Source organism: Sorex araneus, chromosome 3, assembly GCF_027595985.1.
Source record: "Sorex araneus isolate mSorAra2 chromosome 3, mSorAra2.pri, whole genome shotgun sequence".
NCBI classification, from domain to species: domain Eukaryota; kingdom Metazoa; phylum Chordata; class Mammalia; order Eulipotyphla; family Soricidae; genus Sorex; species Sorex araneus.
The window spans coordinates 173,583,737-173,602,709 of NC_073304.1; the positions used below are offsets into that span (position 1 = coordinate 173,583,737).

Sequence of the window (18,973 nt, forward strand, 5' to 3'; positions counted from 1 at the left end):
CTTTTTTCCTTTTTGGGTCACACCCGGCAGTGCTCAAGGGTTACTCCTGAGCTCTGCACACAGGAATTACTCCTGGCAGTGCTCGGGGGACCATCTGGGATGCCAGGGACCGAACCGAACCTGGGGATCGAACCCACCATGTGCAAGGCACATGCTCCCCCTACCCCCCGCTGTGCTATAGCTCCGGCCCAATTCGAGGTTTCTGCGCCTCAGTCTCTTTCCCTCTCTCCCCTTTCCTTCCCGAGAGGTATTTTTGCCACACTGTCTGAAAACTTCTGGAAAACACAGACTCTCAGATTCCGCCCCAGACCTACAAAATTGGAGCTTGCATTTTTTAACAAGCCCCACCACCTCCCCATGCCCTAATTCATAAGCACCCCAAAGTCTGGGTAACACAAGCTTAGGTGACTTGAGCAGCACCTTGACGGGCGGCACCAGCTCTAACCTCAGACCGTCTGGGTTCAAATCCCAAGTTCACTGCAACCTCGCTGGGTGAACGTTGACAAGGACATGTCCGCTAATGCTCCACTGTCTGCCTCTGTGAAATGGGCGACTGTGGGTACTTATACGGTAGTGAAAGGAGGTCGCTGGGAAATACACAGAGTTTGACACAGCGAGGCTCTTTAGATGATGCTCCTTCATAAGCCTGGCTGTGGACATGCGTGCTGTCCAGAAAAGAGCATGTGGCTTTGTCCACGGCACCCTGCTGAGTCACTCTGGCAGTCCTACAGACGTCAGCCTCAAAGGCGATGCTCAGTCGATGCTTGCAATAAAGGGTGCCTGTGTACAGAGGTAAAGGCCGTTGCAGACTGGATAAACATTAGGAAAGTGGCGGACAGGGTGTGTGCCAGTGGGTCGGCCTGGCGGAGCTCGGGGCTTGGGAAAGATCTCACAGAGGCAAACTCTGCCCTGCAGCCTGGAAGGCGAGGAGCCAGCCTCGCAGAAAGCAGGGGAAAGAGCGTTCCCGGGCGAAGCACAAGCGAGTGCTGAGGCCCTGAGCGACCGTGGCCCTGGTGTAGGCAGGACAGGGAAGGCCCCCTCCCAAGGCAATGGCAACATTTCCTGGGAAGAAAGAGCCCTGAAGTTGCTGCGAGAGCCCGATAAGACCCTCAGAAGAAAACAGGAAAAAACAGGAAGGAAGGCCTGATAAGACCCTCACCCGTCTATAGCAAGAGACCCACAGAAGCTCCTGCAGAAACAAAAGGTCAGGAAAGGAATTCCAAAGAAGACCATCACTGCTCCCAATCCCCCTGGTGACCTCCTGAGCAACAGACCTTGACCTAGGTGGGAGCCCCACATGGGGGCAGGGTGGAGAAGCCCTATAAAGGCCACCTTGAACCAAGGAAGGGCGCACATACGCTGCCCGAGCCCATGTGCTGCTTGCACCTACGTGGCCGAGCACTTGTGTCACCTGAGCACATGTGCCGCCCGCATCTCCCCTCTTGAGATGTGTACCTTCGTGCTTTCGTGTCTAATGCTGAAATGTGTGTCGGGGCTCTCTCTCCACCCTTGGAGAAGCCCGCATCCTCTCTTGAGCACGATACTCTCCACTCTCTCCCACTTTCTCTCCCTCCTTCCCTTCAAAAACCCTCCAAATAAAATCTACTTACTTCACTGCTTGATTACTCCTAAAATTCCTTTCTGTGAGGCGAGACAAAAACCCAGTAACCCTGGGTCCCGGGTGGCAGAGACAGATGGGGAGAAAGTGACTATCTTTCTCCTCCCTGCTTCACATGAGCCACCCATGGGGCCCACCGACATCAGTCCCAGTCCCCTCCAAGGACAGGATTAGTCTGTGGGCACTGGGAGCAGGGGTGAGGTTGGCTATGGAGGCAGAGCCCAGGATGTGTGTGTGTGTGTGTGTGTGTGTGTGTGTGTGTGTGTGTGTGTGTGTGTGTGTGTGTGTGTGTGTGTGTTGGGGTGGGGGGGGACGGAAACAGAGCTGAGGGTTCCGGGGAGAGCAAGGAACAGTCCCTCAGGTCTGCAGTCTCCCACCAAGAAGTCACCTTCCATCCAGACAGCAAGAAAGACCTAGAAATTCTACCCACCTCTAATCTCGGTGCCAGAGAGAGCCAAAGCCCAGAGTTGCCCAAGGTTCCACTAGCCCCACTGAGGCAGATGTGCAGATGGGCTTATAGGGACCAGAGTCATAGGGCAGCGGGTTAGGGGCTTGCCTTGCACATGGCCAACCCAGGTTCAATCTCTGATAACCCCCTTACATTCCCCCAAGCCCTGCCAGGAGGGACCCCTGAGTACAGAGCCCTGAGCACCACTGGGTATAACCTCAAAACGAAACCGAAATAAAACCCAGACCAAATGGGCCTGTAAACTAGGAAAGTGTATTATTTCCAGAGACCCACTACTTCCCATGGGCTTCAGGCTGCCCACCCCACCTCACCCCTGTCCCCCGCCCATCTAGCATCTTCTCTCCACGTTCCCTTCTGGGCTCTGGCCTCCCGCCCCTCCTGCCCCTGATGCAATGTCCCCAGGTCACTGTTTACTCTCCTCCCTTGACACAATTCTTGCCCCACTTCGGGCTGGAGTCAGCCTGTGCTCCCTAACGACTCCCTTTCCCAACTTCCCCTCCACTTCCTGCCTTCCCAAACATCTGTGGTCATTTGCTGTCATTCTGCTGACGTGTTCACTCTCCTATTTCCTCGGTCCCTCTGGTCCCCCAAACATGCAGGGCTCTGGGGTCATGTTGCGGGGACAGCTCCACTTCTACCCATGCTGCCAAGCACACAGGAGTCTCTCCCTAGCCGAGATCTGTATCTGATAAAATCTACCCCCAACCAAGTCCTTTGAGATCCCAAGGGACAGTGTGCTCAGGACAGCCTGGGCCAGAGGCATCTCTCCCGGGCCCGATTTCATGGTGTCAAGGTGGGATTCATGTCCCAGCAGAATCCAGCTGGTGTCTACAACAGGGTGAAGTGAACAGATGAACACATTTATTGGGGGCCCATGTCACACCCTCCCTTGGACACTCTTACTTCAAGTCTCCATCATCCCCATGACTTGGACAGGAGAGAACACTGACAAATGAAGGTTCCGGGAAGAGAGGGACAGACATAGAATGACTGCACTCATTTGTGAAATAATAAAATAACGTAATATGAGACTGACACCCAAGGACAGTAGACACAAGGGCCAGGAATATTGCCCCATAGTTGGAAGCCTGCCTCATGAGCTGGGGGAGAAGGCAGCTGAAGTAGAGAAGGGATCACTAAGTCACTGATGGTTGGAGGAATCGTTCAGGATGGAGATGTGTGGTGAAAGTAGATAAAGGACCAAACTCAATAGCCTCTCAGTATCTATATTGCAAACCATAATGCCCCAAGGTAGAGAGAGAGAGAGAGTATGAGGTAAATTGTCTGCTATAGAGGCAGGGGGAAGGATGGGGTAGGGGGATAATACTGGGAACACTGGTGGTGGAGAATGTGTACTGGTGGAGGGATGGGTGTTTGATCATTGTATGATTGAAATTCAAACATGAAATCTTTGTAACTTTATCTCATGGTGATTCAATAAAAAAAGAAAAAAGAAAGAAGGAAAGGAGGAAAGAAAGGAAGGAAAGAAGGAAGGAAGGAAGAAAGAAAGAAAGAAAGAAAGAAAGAAAGAAAGAGAGAAAGAAAGAAAAGAAAAGAAAGAAAGAAAGAAAGAAAGAAAGAAAGAAAGAAAGAAAGAAAGAAAGAAAGAAAGAAAGAAAGAAAGAAAGAAGGAATATAGTTCTGTAAATGGAAAAAAAAAAGAAGGTTCTGGGTTTTGGCCTTTGAGACTGGCCTGCAGCCCTGAACATACAGTGATGCTTTCCTATCCTGCTGGGCCTGGAATCTTAACAACCTACAGATTTAAGAACAGAAGGATCAACCAAATACGCCTCCCCCGACCCACCCCACTGCCCCGTTTCGAGGTTTCAAGGACCAGAAGGACTGCGCAGAGCCTCGGTTTCTTCTGTGACAAGCCAAGGCCTAGAGGCATTGCTGAGCCAGGGGAGGGCTAGCCAATACCTAGCTCCCAGGTGACCAGAGTCTAGGACATCTCTGGATGTGCAAGCAAGGGGATGGCTGTGGGGAAGGCCAGGCCAGGGAGTCTGAGTAACTTCCTGCAACACTAAGGTTTGCCCCTTCGAGGAGTCAGGCAGCCAAAGATACACAAGCAGGCCCAAACAATGATGCTATAAATTGTTGTTTCTTCAATAAACAACTCCCAAGTGTTCAGGACCCCCCACGCACGGCCTTGTTGTTCATTCTGCCCTTCTGTACTTGATTCCACGTGTGGGGTCCCTGAAGAAGAGCCCCCCAGCCCCCGGCTGCTGAGGGCTCTCGCTCCCCTAGTGCAAGCAGGAGGCCCGAGAAACTGCCCCAGCCCTTGAGAGAATGTTGTTGTTTTGAGGAGCTGCAGAACTTCATGCCATTAGTCCGTCTCTTCATGCTGCTTCAACTTCCAGATGCCCTCCAGCCTCTCACCCCGGCTAGGTCCAATGTGGGACCTTGAGCCCCTTTCTTCCTCAGTTGATAAACTAAATTGTGTGCATCATCTCCTGGTACTCAAGGGTCCACCCAGGTCAGGTGAGAAGAATCAGGGATGCATCTGCCATGGTCCTGCTTTGGAAGCCTGCTTGGGGGTGGGGGCAGGAGAGATTGTACAACTGGGAGGGTGCTGGACCTGCACTGGGCTGACCTGGGCTCAGGCAATCCTAGGCACCCCGTAGGGTCCCTTGAGTCCCACCAGGACTGATCCCTCAGCTCAGAGCCAGGAGTAATCCCTGAGCACCATTCGGTGTGACCCCGAAACCAAAACCCATAAAACTCATGCTTCGTAGAGTGTTCGTTATAACCCCATAGAGGGTGGCATTACTGAACGTGAAAACCATTTTGAAATCATTTCCTTCAACCAGCATGACAATAATAGCTGGGAATAGTCGTGCTGGACAAGATCTGAGTGTTAACATAGGTAAAGGGATATACCGGACAACCTTTCGGTGAAAGAGACAAAGAGAGAGAGAGACAGAGACAGAGACAGAGACAGAGACAGAGAGACAGAGAGCACCTGCTATAGGGGCACTAAGTCTCTACATCTCTATCCCTGTTACTGGATGGTGGTGGGGGGTGGTGATGGGAGGGAAACTGGGGACACTGGTGCTGGGAAACGTACACTGGTGGAAGGACGGGTGTTGGAACACTGTGTGACTGAAACCTAATCATGAAAAGCTTTGTAAAGGTTTACCTCGCTGTGATTCAATAAAAAAAATCTTAAAAAAATTTTTCTTCAAGATTTGTCACCAGCAATTATGTGATTTGTACATCGACTTTATCTACCTTAGTGCCAGCGGGCTGAGCCATAAAGGACTGTCCCCTAGATCCTCGGACTGTGAAGCAGAGGACCGGCACAGGGAGAGAGGGGAGAGCAGGGGGCCAGGGTGGGATCCCACAGCTGGGGAGGAGGCCACGGAGCTTGGCGTGTTTTGGGTTTTCTTTTCTTTTCTTTTCTTTTCTTTTCTTTTCTTTTCTTTTCTTTTCTTTTCTTTTCTTTTCTTTTCTTTTCTTTTCTTTTCGCTTTATTGGGTCACTCCCGGCGATGCACAGGGACTACTCCTGGCTCTGCACTCAGGAATTACTCCTGGAGGTGCTCAGGGGACCATGTGGGATGCTGGGAATCAAACCTGGGTTGGCCGTGTGCAAGGCAAACACCCTACCCACTGTGCTATCGCTCCAGCCCCGCTTGTCTGGCTTTGTTGGTGGGAGAGGGTGAAAGCACAGTGAACAGGGTGCAGGAGTGGGGAAACCCAGATTCTCCCCCTCGGCTGATCACGCAGGGCCAGGTTGGGCCCCCTCAGCGCTGTCGAATCTGGGCCACTCTTCAACGGGGACGAAAGTCACACTCTTTGCTACTCAGGTCAGTGGGGGAGAAAAAAACAACTCAGAAAAAAAAAACACACCGACGTTTTCTTCTCGCCTTGAGGTTTTCCTCTCCTCCCAAATTTAAAAAGGGAAGAGAGTTCAACACATCCTGAATTTGGGTGTTGGACTTGTTGGACTCTAATTTTGGTGGGGAAGAATGACGGCCTGAAAGGTGGGGTTGGGGAGGGGAGCAGGCGCAGGAATGAGTTGCTGGGCTGAGGCCCTTGGACCAGGCGCTGCTGGGCTGACAGCAGAGAGCCAGTCCCTCCCTCCCTGCCCAGAGCACGGGAGGTGCTCAGTGGGAAGGACTGTGCCAGGGCGGCCGGCAGAGAGGGCAGCACCTGGAAAGAGGGGCACACACTGGCCCATGGGGGGCGCAAGCCACAGACAGCCTGCTGGGCCGTGTGAGAAGGACACCTCTGTCCAGGGAGCAAGAGCTGGGGCTGGAGCGATAGCACAGCGGGTAGGGCATTTGCCTTGCACTCGGCCGACCTGGGTTCGAGTCCCAGCATCCCATGTAGTCCCCTGAGCACCGCCAGGAGTAATTCCTGATTGGAGAGCCAGGAGGAACCCCTGTGCAGCGCCGGGTGTGACCCAAAAAGAAAAAACCAAAACAAAACAGGAAGCAAGAGCCTGGAAGTCCACCCCTGGGCCAGCCACAGAGAGTCAGGAACCAGCAGGGTTGGGGGGACATTTCCTGAAGAACATCGGGAACTGGTTATTGAGTGAAGGCCCCCTGCCCCCCAGTCGAAAGAGCCATCATGAAGTCCGCATTCTAAGCTGGGCCAATGCAAACATTCTCTGCGAGCACTTCAAACCCACAGCCGACCTCTAGCCCTCTTACTGGATGTGGTGATGGTGAAGTGGCTTGCCTAAGGTCACCAGATTACCGAGTGTCCCCAGCTGGGCGGCCAGGATCTGAGAGGCCGGGGGCCCGGCTCCCCCAGAGGGTCACTCGGAAGCCTGGGGCACGAGCCCTCGCTCTGCCCTCAAGAGTGATGGGAAATAATTGGAATTGTCACCGGAAGTAATGAGAAGTGACAGGGGCCGGGTGAGAAGGCTGATTGCCCCGAGTCTGAACGCTCCCCACAGAAGCCAGCCTTCGCTTAAGCAATGAAAACACAAAGCAATTTCCTTCTTTGGGATTTGGTCCCCCTCCCCCCGCCCCGCCAACAAGATGAGAAGTCAGAAACAAAATTTCTGCTCACGACAACAGACTTCGGGAACAGAAAATTCCTTCCTAGCCGAATCAATCTATTTGCTTTTCATGTGGAAGAGCGATATTAAAACCCGGGGTGAGCGGGCCACTCCTCTTAATTAAGAGATCCAAATGCACTGACATTTCCTTGTCCCTGTCTCGTTCTTGTCATAGGCCGTGAAGGATGAGGAAAGAGGCAGCCATGGAGCTGGCAGGTCGGGGTGAAGAACGAGGCCATAATTCCCACAGGCAAGGACATAGCTCAGACCCAGCCCTCCAGGAAGTACCTGGCCAAACGCCAAGGACATGGGTCCCTTCATCTATCCTTCCTGATGGGGGCGCTCCACACCCACCCCCAGCTTAATTCACTGCCCACCTCCCCAAAGCACACAAGCCGTGAGGAAGGATGAAAGAGTGTGGTGGGACCCAGTGGCCAAAGACCCACTCGATCTCAGCAAGGCAGCTCAGAATCCACTTGCTTCCTTCTCAGGACTCCGAGAAGCCTGGGCACTTTTCCTCGATCCCGGCACGTCTGTGCATCTGACATTCCCCATCTGTGACTATGTCCCCTTCCTGGGGCTGAGTTCTCTGAGAGCAGACGCCCGAGCTTTGGGGTTCCTGCAGTCCCAGAGGGTCTGGGCTGCCGAAGGCACCTCCTTTCTAGAAAGGCTTTTCGGGAGAGGGTGAGTGTGGGGTGGAGAAGGTGCTTCTGTGTGGGCCAGAGAGGGAGGTGGCATCCACTACGGGCGCCATCTGCCAGTGACAAGGAGTGAGACGTGGGCACCAGGAGGTGAGCTATCTGAGCGTGGCTTTTCCATCACGCTGCCTCCCTCTGCTTCCTGCTCCCCTCCCTCCCACTCTGCCGTCCTCCTCAGGCTCCAGACCCCTGTGGGTCTCACCTCAGAAGGGCCCCCCGGTACCCCACACAGACAGGCACTCCCTGGAGAGCGTTGCTCCGTCTCTCCTCCCCCTCTCCCGGCCTCCTCCTGGAACAAAGCAGTTTTCTGTCCTCTCCCCACCAGACTTTGGCTGAGGCCGCTCACCCAGGGATCCAACGGATGGTCACTGACAAAATAAAGGTTGTCTGGCTTCAGCGTTCTTCCCCATTTGGGTCTGTACGGTGCCAAAGGCAACAAACTTTTATTTTTTTTCCAGAATCCACAAAGTCAAGACATGCAGGGAAGCAGAGAAACATTTTTTTGAGAAGGATTCCGGCTGCATTCTTTTTGGTCTAGGGGAGGGGGCATTAAGGGAAGGGTGAAGTAAAGCCTGCGGCAAACAGGAATTTAACTAGAGAAAAAAACAACAGCAGAGACACTAAGTCCTGGTCGTTCCTACAGAGGCACGAGCCCACCGTCTCAGGATTGTGGGGATCCGGGGACCTCGTCCGTCTAAGTCCACAGCAGAATCACCTCTGGGCTCATTCCGATCACGCAGCATGAACGGCCAATCCATGCACGATACACGTTTTGTCATTCTGGGTTCTAAACCAACCATTTCTGGACCACTTGAATGCCGTGGGGGAGGGAAGGATGGCAAGTGTTCGAGTAGAATTTTCCACTGTGGGATTGACTGTCTGGCATTTTATGAACAGACCTCTGCTTGAGCCCGCCCTCGCCTTCCTGGTAACACAGCCCTGGCGGCAGGAGAACTCTGTGTGCCTGTGCCAGGGAGAAGCAGAGGGTCTCGGGGATCCCCAGGGCCAGACCTGTGTGCTGACTCTGCTGTTTACTAACAGACGGATCTTCCAAAACTCACTTTATACTGCTCGGTCTCAGTTTATCGATCTGTCAAAGGGCATCATAATGACATTTATTCTCAGTGATTCCAGATGAGCCAAGGATTAGTTAACAGACTTGGTAAAGGATGAAGCCTGCACAGATGCTACGAAATCATTTCAGTGTCCTAATAATCCTTCCTCTTAGGGGGGTTCTCTGAGGTCCTACAAGCGTGTAAGCTATAGTTCAGGGCTGGAGAGACAGTACGGGGTTACAGTGCTCACAGTGCATGCCACAGACCTGGTTCAGATCCAGGCAACAGTGAGGGGTCCTCAACCACCGCCAGGAGTCACTCATGAGTACAGAGACAGGAATGGCCTCTGAGCACAGCCAGGTGCACCCCTAACACCCCTAGACATATATATATATTATATATATATATATATATACAATAAATAGACAAAACCAAGCATTAGTTCCATGCCATGCAAGGAGGCCATTAGGCTGGACGCTGGGCAGGGTGACCACCGTCCGGCCTTATCAAGGCATGAGGTGCTCACCAATAATTTCACCCGACAGACCCTTCCAAGAAGTCCACACTGCGCCCGTGCTGGATGGCTTCAGAGATTGGCTCATTCTCTTAGGATGAGTGTCTTTTCCTTTCTTTCTTTTTTATTTTTAGGGGGATGGGGAGGATTAATGGCATCAAACCCCAGACACACATAAGCGGCTGCTTTAATGCTGAGCTACACTCCTGCTCCCAGGATGAGCTGTTTCCAAGAGTCTTCTCCTTACTAAGCCTTGGAGCAGAGGTCTCTGGCCCTGCAATGACACTCCACGGCTGACAACCCACAGCGGGGTTCCAGGAGGAAAGTGCTGCTGTTCTCTTCACCATAGAGAGCCAACCCCGGGACACAGACCAGCAGACACGATGGCAGTGGAGAATGGGCAATGCCTGAAATAAACCAGACCAGCCAGGCTGGAGCCAAAGCACAGTGGGCAGGGCATTTGCCTTGCATGCGGCCAACCCAGGTTTGATTCCTGGCACCCCATATTGTCCCCTGAGCCCCACCAGGAGTGATCCCTGAGCACAGAGCCAGGTGTGGCCCCAAGTAGAGCAAAAAACAAAAATCAGACTAGGATGGCAATACTGACATGTTCATGGATGGCAATCAGGATGGCAATACTGACATGTTCATGATGGCAATCACATCCAGACCAGCCAGCGAGGTCTCAGAATTAAAAACCAAACAACAATAAAAACAGTGACTGCTATTTGTCTGAGAATTCTTAGAAATAGCCTGAGCCTAAGATGATGCCTTTTGACTGCCAGAGTGCTGACCAGTGCTGCTCTACAGAGATTTCCTGCTGATCTGAAAGAGCTATAGATTTTTCATTCTATAATATTAAGAAAGGAAAGAAGGAAGGAAGGAAAGAAAGGAGGAAAGATAGAGACAGAAAGACAGAAAGAGAGAGAAAGAAAGAAAGAAAGAAAGAAAGAAAGAAAGAAAGAAAGAAAGAAAGAAAGAAAGAAAGAAAGAAAGAAAGAAAGAAAGAGAAAGAAGGAAAGAGAAAGAAAGAAAGAAAGAAAGGAAGGAAGAAAGAAAGAAAGAAAGAAAGAAAGAAGGAAAGAAAGAGAAAGAAAAGAAAGAAGGAAAGAGAGAAAGGAAAGAAAGAAGGAAAGAAAGAGAAAGAAAAGAAAAGAAAGCAAAAGAAAAGAAAGCAAAAGAAAAGAAAAGAGAGAGAAAGAGAGAAAGAAGTCCTGGGAGATAGCACAAGGGCAAGGGGTACATGAATGTAAATGCCACCGATTCAATCCACAGCACCACATGGTTTCCTGACCACCATCCTTTGGAAGCTTCCATCCTTTGGAAGCTCCTGAGCACTGCCCAGGTAGTCTTAGTGGTTCCTGGCACCACCAGGCCTGAATAACTCTGCATCTGCCCACCCCTCACATGGACCCTCACACTGAGGGTTAAAAACCAGTAGCCTTAAGACTCTAATTTTGCAAAAACAAGAGAACAGAACCTGAGGTGCAGAGCAGTAGGACTTGCTCAGAACAACCACAAAATTACAATGGCGTTAGAGTTATTGACTCCCTATTTGATATATATATATCTTGGGTATAATCTTGCCCTTAAACATACCAGATATTCTACATGGCACTGCAGACATTTTCAGGACTTTTTTTTTATGAGGGCTATCCTGAAATGCTGTGACATCTGCCCTGTTTTCCAGGCAATTTCTCAACATACAAATGAATGCCAGGTTGGGCTGTAGCTAGAGGAATAGTGCAAGCTTTGCATGTATGAGGCCCTGGGTTTGGCCCTCACCATCCTACCCACCTCCACAAAAAACCACTGTCCACTGTTGATCTCACTTAACTGAAACATGAGAAGAACATCAGGGGTCTAGCGGCTTTACTCTAGAAGCTGAAAATGAGGAGACACAAGGTTTAGCTCAGCGATCCATGGCAGGACATGGAAGGAAGCTTCTAGCCTTGGCCCTACTGATAAACAATGGGCCAAACTTCTAAACATTAAGTCCTGATTCATCTTTAAAGATGGGGTTGGTTTCATCAAGTTGGAATTCCATGGGTTCTAAGGAAGTATATCAGGATGATGAATCCCTAGAAATGATAGGCAAAATAGGATGTAAATGGGTCATTTTCTAAGAAGAGGATATATATTTATTCATTTATCAGAAAGATTTGAGGCTCAAAATAAATGAAACCATTGTTCAGTCTTTTAGAGTTTTATAGTTTGACAATTTTTTTTTTGAGGGAGGGAAGGGGTATGGATTGGACCGCACCTAGCAATGCTCAGAGTTTACTCCTGGTTCTGCGCTCAGGGATCACTCCTGGGGTGTTCAGGGGACCACATGGGGTGCTAGGTATAGAACCCAGGTTGGCTACATGCAAGGCAAGCACCATATCCACTGTGCTGTAGCTCTGGCCTGGGTTGGACAATCTTCGACTCTACCATTTAGAAATGTCAAGGGGACCGGAGTGATGGGACAGCAGGGAGGGCACTTGCCTTGCATGTGGCCATCCCGATTTCTATCCCTGGCTCTCCATATGGGCCCTCGAGCTGTCAGGAGTGATCCCTGAGCACAGAGCAAGGAGTAAGCCCTGAGCACTGCCAGGTGTCACTCAATCGACCCCGGCTCCAATTAAAAAATAAATAAAAAACATCTCTCTGGGGGTCAGGGGAATGTGACTAATGTGGGAGTCCACAGCTCTTGCCCAGGTGAGACCCCAGGTCTGGACTCCAGAACTGCATGTGCTACGTGCCCCCTCAGCATCACCAGTGTGACCCCTAAAATAACAGTGATAAAATTAAAAGTTTGTTCAGCTCATCATTAGGGATGTTCATGAAATATACTCATGAGTCTATTACCCTGATGAGCACAAGACAAAAATAAGATGAGACAAGATACAAGTCTACTGGGAACGTATCATTATGATGACATTTTCATTAATGTGGGTAGATGAGGGGAGGACATGGAATCCTACTGAGACCTGTCATTATAGTACAGATCAATGGGTTCTGCATTCAAGCCTTCCTCCAGCTCATTTTCTGGGAAATGAAGCTCTTCTCCATCCTGGAATAAGTTTTGATGAAGCTAGATTTTAATCTGCTACTGACACACTCACAGAACAAACTTAATTTGTGTAACAAATATATGATCTGGTCCCTATCCATGTATGCCAGGCTCAATGTATACTACTTTTATGAACGGTCCTAATTTGGGGCCAGAGAGATAGTATAGTAGGTAAGGCACTTACTGGAACATACCTGACCAGAGTTTGACCCCAGCAATCCATATGATCCCCTTGCACCCGCCCCCGAACCCACCAGGAGAGATCCTTGAGCACAGAGTCAGCAGTAAGCCCTGAGCAAAGTTAGATGTGGTCCAACTCCCACCCCCTAATTAATTAATTATTCTAAAAAAAAAAAGTACTACTTTGGGGGCCCAGGGATGTGGGTAAAATTACCTTCCATATACCAAGTCCTGGGTTGGGATTCCATTCCCAGAACCATGTGGTCCCATAGAATACCAGGGGTAGCCCCCCACTAATATTGACACAAAGTGAAACAAACCCAAAATAGTACTGGTTCTATTTGCATAAATGGACAAGGAAGTACCAAAGCAAGTGGAGTTAAAACTGGGCTCCTAATAACAGAGTATTCCATGGGCAAAAGTAGTAATTCTACCAATCATTCACCTTTCTTAACCTTAGAAATACCCAAAAGAGCCGGAGACAGCTCAGTGGACTAAGAGAGCCCTTTGTATGCAGGAAGCTCAGGTTTAATCCCTGGCACTACTAGGACCCCTGAGCACTGCTGGGAATAAGCCCCAAGCACAGAACCCCTAAGAACTGCCAGGTGTGACCCCTTCAAAATAACACATATCACACACATACATGCACTCCCCAAATACTCCAAAAATCCAATGACTGTGGGTCAGAGAGACAGTATAGTGGATAAGGTGCTTGCCTTGCATGCAGCTGCTGCAGATTCAATGCCTGGCACCGCATATGTGCCCCCGAACCCCACCAGGGGTCATCCCTGAGCTCAGAATTGGTGTAGGCCATCCCCAAACCCCACTCCTGCCAAGAAAAATTCAATAATCTTAGCAAAGAGATCTACCAGTTTTAGTTGATCAGGGCACTGAGGGGTATGCAGATCAATGCCTGGAATTTGCAGGGTGATTAGCTCATCAGATAAACGTTTGGATCCTAAAATAAAGTAGCCTAAAAGAATGGCTACAGGATCCAGAGGCAGGAGGGAGAGAGTATATTCTGTTGGCGAAATCATGAACTGGGCATACAAAAGAAGTGGTAATTGGGGTGGGACTTGGCGGGTGAACCAAATTTTGTTCTGCAGGTATGGAGAGGAAAAGGGAACTTTTGGAGCTAAGGGTTGTTATAAACAAAAACACAGAGTTCAGGAAAAAGCGTGGGCAGGGGTAGGATACAGCAAGTAGGGGCCAAGTGATAGCACAGCGGGGAGGACTCACTTGCCTTGGAATACGGCCGACCTGTGTTCCATCTCCGGCATCCCATATGGTACCCCTGAGCACCGCCAGGAGTAATTCCTGAGTGCAGAGCCAGGAGTAGCCCGCGCCTGAGCAATGCCCAGACTGGCCCCAAAACAACAACAACGACGAAAAAGATACAGCAAGTATACCCGGTTTCCTGGAGAGGGGTCTGGGGCAGGGAGGAGAGCAGCCGTGAGTGACACGATGTGCAATCTTTCACAGGAGAAGGAAGTGCTTGTGCCCAATATCAAAATTGTGGGGTCAACTGCTAAAGATTTATGAAGTAAGACCAAGGGATTATAGAAATGATGGATTTAAAATCCCTCAACCCCTATTTTACAGACAAGACTCAAGCATCCAGAACAAGTGGCCGGAGTGATAGTACAGAGCCAAGGTGTTTGCCTCACCTGTGGCCGACCCGGGTTCAATCCCCAGCACCCACAGGGTCCCCCAAACACCGCCAGGAGCTACCCCTGAGCATCGCTAGGTAGGGCTCCAAAATAAATCAAACCAACAACCAAGAAAACCAAAAAAAATCAAACCCAAAGAACCTATAGAACAAGAATCCAGAGAGCCTGCCAGACTTCAAGCCAAATTCTCTGCATTATGCCGGCTGCCCAAAAGGCCTCTGGTAGCAGAATCGGGAGGAGGAGGAAATCCAGGCAGAAGAGCCGTGCGGCAGCCACGATGGGGCCCAGGAAAGATGCTCAGGGGGCAGAGGGAGAATTGGGCATCAGAAGAGAGGGAGCCCTGCTCTCTGCTTCCTGGAACTCGGAGCCCCGCAACCACGGCGAGGTTGCTCACACACAGAGGCCGTCAGATGTCAAAGAGTGGACCGGCCATCCTTGTCCAGCCTCGGGCCTCTTACCTGCCCATCTGCCTCTGAGAGTGTGGGTTCCCTCGAAAATCAGCCCATAGTGGAGGAAGCAGCAGCCCTGGATTTAGCTTTCAGGGGCCATGGGTGAACTTTAGGGCTCCGAGGGCATCGCTAAAGGCTCCCCAGGCAAACCATGGCTCCACGCACTTCCTCTCTGGGCTCCTTCTCCCTCGCTCCTCTCCCATGCTGGTCTCTGGGTCATCAGCAGTCCTCAGATCTGCTCTCTTCCTTGTCCTGACCCGGAAGCACCCCAGCTCGGTGGCTCTTCATGCCATCGTTTTCTCCACTCCAAGCAGGGATGTCACGGGTCAGGGTGAGTCTGACAGGGGCACAGAAGTGGCAAAAGTTTGACAGGAGGCGTGAAAGGTGAGCAGCTACTCCTGTGGAAATGCAAGTCGGGGCTTTTCTCCCGGGCCCGTGGGCTGCAATGGCTTTATAAAGACTGGAGCCAGCGAAAGCAGGCTTACGTGAATGCACACAGTAGGTCCCAACAAACGCACCAGTAAAATTCGCTGTGGTTTCCCTTCCCCGAGGTCCTCCTGGAGGCTGGGCCAACCCCAGGCTCCAGAGAGAAGACTCATCCCAACACAGTTCTGTGGACCTGTTAAAAGTGCCGCTGTGGCCACAGGCTGGAAAGCCTAGTGGTCTCCTGAGCCACCTCCGGGGAGGTGAGCTCCATCGGTTGATGGTAAGCTTGTGAGCTGACCTCTTTCCACCTTGACTTCCTCATCTGTAAAATGGGATAATAGCAGGTGGCTGAGAGAAGTAAGTGAGTGAACAAGATAGAACAGATAAAGTGCTTGGCATAATAAGTACTTAATGACTTCTAGCTGTTTTTAATAAGGCAGTGCTGGAGTTTCAGTCGACCGACCGAGCAGCTGGTAATTGGTAGCTTCGGGGTAGCGGCTAGAAAAGGTGACAAAGGGGCCACCAGGCTGCACCAGGAGGGTCCGGAAACAGACGGGCAAACCTTATTCCGTCTTTCAAAGAGAGAAGAAAGTGTCCCCGCCTGCCTCCCAACTAGAGCAAGAGTGCCGGCCACCACCTCCTTAAGCCTCAGCCTGGCGATCGTGCCCGGGGCAGGCCTGAGAGGCACGTACGTGGTTGTAAGACACACACGCGCGTGCGTGCACACACACACACACACACACACACAGAGCAGGGGCTAGATGGTGCGCTACGTGACTTTTAAGTGTCTATTCACATTTGCGTGGGTTCCTCTATTTCCCCTATTTTTAAGTTTACTCCCAGACCGGAGACCCCACGGGGTCCTTTAAGGCTCCCCTTGAGCTTTCTGCTTTGGGAGCTAAGGGAACTGGAACACGGAGTAGGGAATGATGCCCGGTCACCCAGCGGATCCACTCCGGCTGGGTGGCCCTGGGCAGGCTCTGGGTCTCCGGGCTTGGGTTCCAGGCACCGTGGCTCCTTGGTGAGCACCCTGACTTCACTGCAGCCCTCCCGCACTCCACTTTCCCTGCCCCCGCCACACCCCCCCTCGGCTTCAGGCCCTCAGTTTCCCTCCTGCCTGTTCTGGCTTGCAGCCCTCCGCAAACCGCCAGTTCCCGCCCGGGCTCAGAAGCCGCAGGGGTCTGGCCTGGGTCACACCCAAGGCTCCCGCTCCAGCTCCTCAAACCCCACCAGTGCTTCCCATCCCCTGTATCCCCTGAACCCCAGGGGTTCCTGCTCTCCCCTGGGTCCCCGGGCCTGCAGCTTTGCCTTCCCTACCCCTCCCCTCCTCTCCCTCCCGCCCCTCCCCACCCTCCCCTGCCGGTCATTTTCCAGTCTGCACCCTCGGGTGGGGTTCTCGTGCCGCGCGCCCCCCCTTCTCCTCTTCTCCCGCCTCTCCCCCCACTTCTTCCTCACACCCTGCCACACATCTGTTTCTAATCCCAGCCCTTCCAGACGCCTGTTTGAGACAAAAAACGCTCCTCCCACCCTCGGGAACCTGGCACCAAAAATTCTTGAATAAGCCTCTCCCCGCCCCCCACCCCCCAGTGTCCCCCACATACTCCAGAGCCGGAAAGCCCCCGCCTGCCCCCCCTCCCAGGACCCTCCCCCATCAAACGGTCGGCGGCCAAACTCGCCCCACCCCCCGGGCAGCCCCCCACGCCGCCCCGCAGTCCGCGCGGGGCCCAGATGTGAGCCGCTGGCCATGGCCGCCTGGGCGGCCCCTGCCTGCCAGATGTGCCCGGGGAAGGGGGACCCCGCGGCCGCGGCAGGGGCGGGCGACGGCGGGGGGCTCAGCCCGCGCCCCGCACACACTCACCGAGCCAGACGAGGACGAGGAGGGACATCCCGCTGCCCGGACGCGGGCGCGTCCACGCTCGGCCGCTGCCGCGCTCCGGGCCCTGGGGGCGAGCTGGGCGCGGCGCGTCGGGGTGCGCGCCGGGGGGCCGCCCCCATGTGCCGGCGGGCCCCGGCCCCTGCGCCCCGCTGCGCTCCGCTGCGCCCCGCTGCGCCCCGCGCTCGGCCCCGCGCCTGGCACACGGCTCAGGGAGGCGCGGCGCGGCGCAGGGGCGCTCCCGCGTCGTGGAGCACTTTGCCCTGTTTGGAAAGAAAAAGGAGTGAAGAAAGAGAGGGGGGACAGCCGGGCCGCTGCGGCCACATGGTTCCTCCTCCCGCAGCCCCTCCCTCCGCGCGCCCGCCCGCCCCGCGCAGCCCGCCCGCCCGCCCGCGTGTGCAGGGGGAGCCGGGCTGGGCACCCCGGGGCGCGGGGGGCGCGCGCGAGGGCGGCTCCCCGGACTCCCAGGCAGCGCTGTCGCCTCCCCGGCTGGTCCCTGCTCGCCGTCCGCGGCTCGCAACTCCCGGGCTGCCCGCATTCTTCCCTCCCCTCCTCACCCCTCTTTTCTCCGTGTCTCCCTTCCCTGGGCTGGGCCTGGACCAGGCATTCTGTCCCCCCCCCCCAGACTCAGGAGCTCTGGGACCACCTCCCTAGAAGACTTGGTGGGGGGGGGGGGCTTCAGAATCCAGAGACAGGTGGGGCGCCATCAGGAAGCACCCGAGCGCAGCGCACCGCACTTAGCCTTGGCCCTGATCTGGGCCGCCCCCAGTTGCAGAGAGAAGGACCACAGTCGGTGCCAGGGACCCTGCCAGGGAAACCTGGAGAGCAAAGGGGGAGGGTGCAGAGCCGCCCGCGGGTGCTTTTCAGGACCTGCCCGCACGACCCCGCAGCTTGGGCTCCAGGAAGCCCTGAGTCCGCCTCCCAGGAGTCTGGTGCAGTGAGGCTCCCCCCAGAAACCCACTGGCTTCAACTTCTCCCTGGCGGGTCTCCTGAGTTGGGACCAGCGATGAGGGTTGGGAGAGTGGGGGCGGGGAGGGGGGGGCTTACTATTGGGGATGGTCCTTCCACACCCGCAGGCCGCCCCATCCCACATCTGCCTCATTCCTTCCCAGGCGTCTTTCCAGGTCTCTTATGTCAGAGCTCCAGCCCCTGCCAGAGATACAGCCCTTGCTGGTTGTAATGAAAACCAGCCTCCATGCACAGCGCAGCTCTGGGCTCCGAGGGGGTGGGGTGGGGTGTGGGAGATGAGGAAAGCAGGGGCTGCTCTGGGCTGGGGCATCAGATGTGGGTCTGTCTGCCTTAGCAGCGTTCCAGCATCCATCCAACTCTCCCTCCTTCCACCTCCATTCTGCACTATCTGCCTTTTCTTGGGCTTGAGGACACAGAGGATAAAACGTGGTCTATGACTTTTTTTTTAGACCTTTGGAATTAGATGTCATAGTACCAACTATCAGCCAGGAAGCAGATGGATGATTCCATACTTTATTCCATGTTATTTCTGGGTTGGGAGGCGCACCTGGTTCAGTTCTTGGAGCTTGAGAAATGGGCAGTAACGGAGGTCGAACCCCAATTTCCCGCATCAAAACATGCATGCTAGTCCTCTGAGCCATCCCCCAGACCTATATTTATACTTATTGAGATTTGATTTTTTTTTTTTGCTTTTTTGGTCACACCGGGTGTTGCACAGGGGTTACTTCTGGCTCATGCACTCAGGAATTACTCCTGGCGGTGCTCGGGGGACCATATGGGATGCTGGGAATCGAACCTGGATTGGCCGTGTGCAAGGCAAACACCCTACCCACTGTGCTCTCACTCCAGCCCCAAAGATTTGATTTTTATGACAATACTAAGAGGCAGGCATTTAACTTTTTTTTATTTTATGGGGCTGGAGCAAAAGTACAGTGGGTAGGGCATTTGCCTTGCATGTGGCCCACCCACATTCGGTTCCCAGCATCC

General features: G+C 53.1%; 1 protein-coding gene across 1 annotated transcript in view; it reads right to left on the reverse strand.

The window, feature by feature from the left end:
• Positions 1-17,489, reverse strand: part of CLMP (CXADR like membrane protein) — a 93,821-nt gene extending 76,332 nt beyond the window's left edge. The window contains exon 1 of the mRNA XM_055131373.1: positions 17,003-17,489. Within this exon, the coding sequence (XP_054987348.1) occupies positions 17,003-17,030 (28 nt within the window). The 5' untranslated portion in view covers positions 17,031-17,489. The remainder of the gene's footprint in view (positions 1-17,002) is intronic.
• Positions 17,490-18,973: the final 1,484 nt, after the last annotated feature.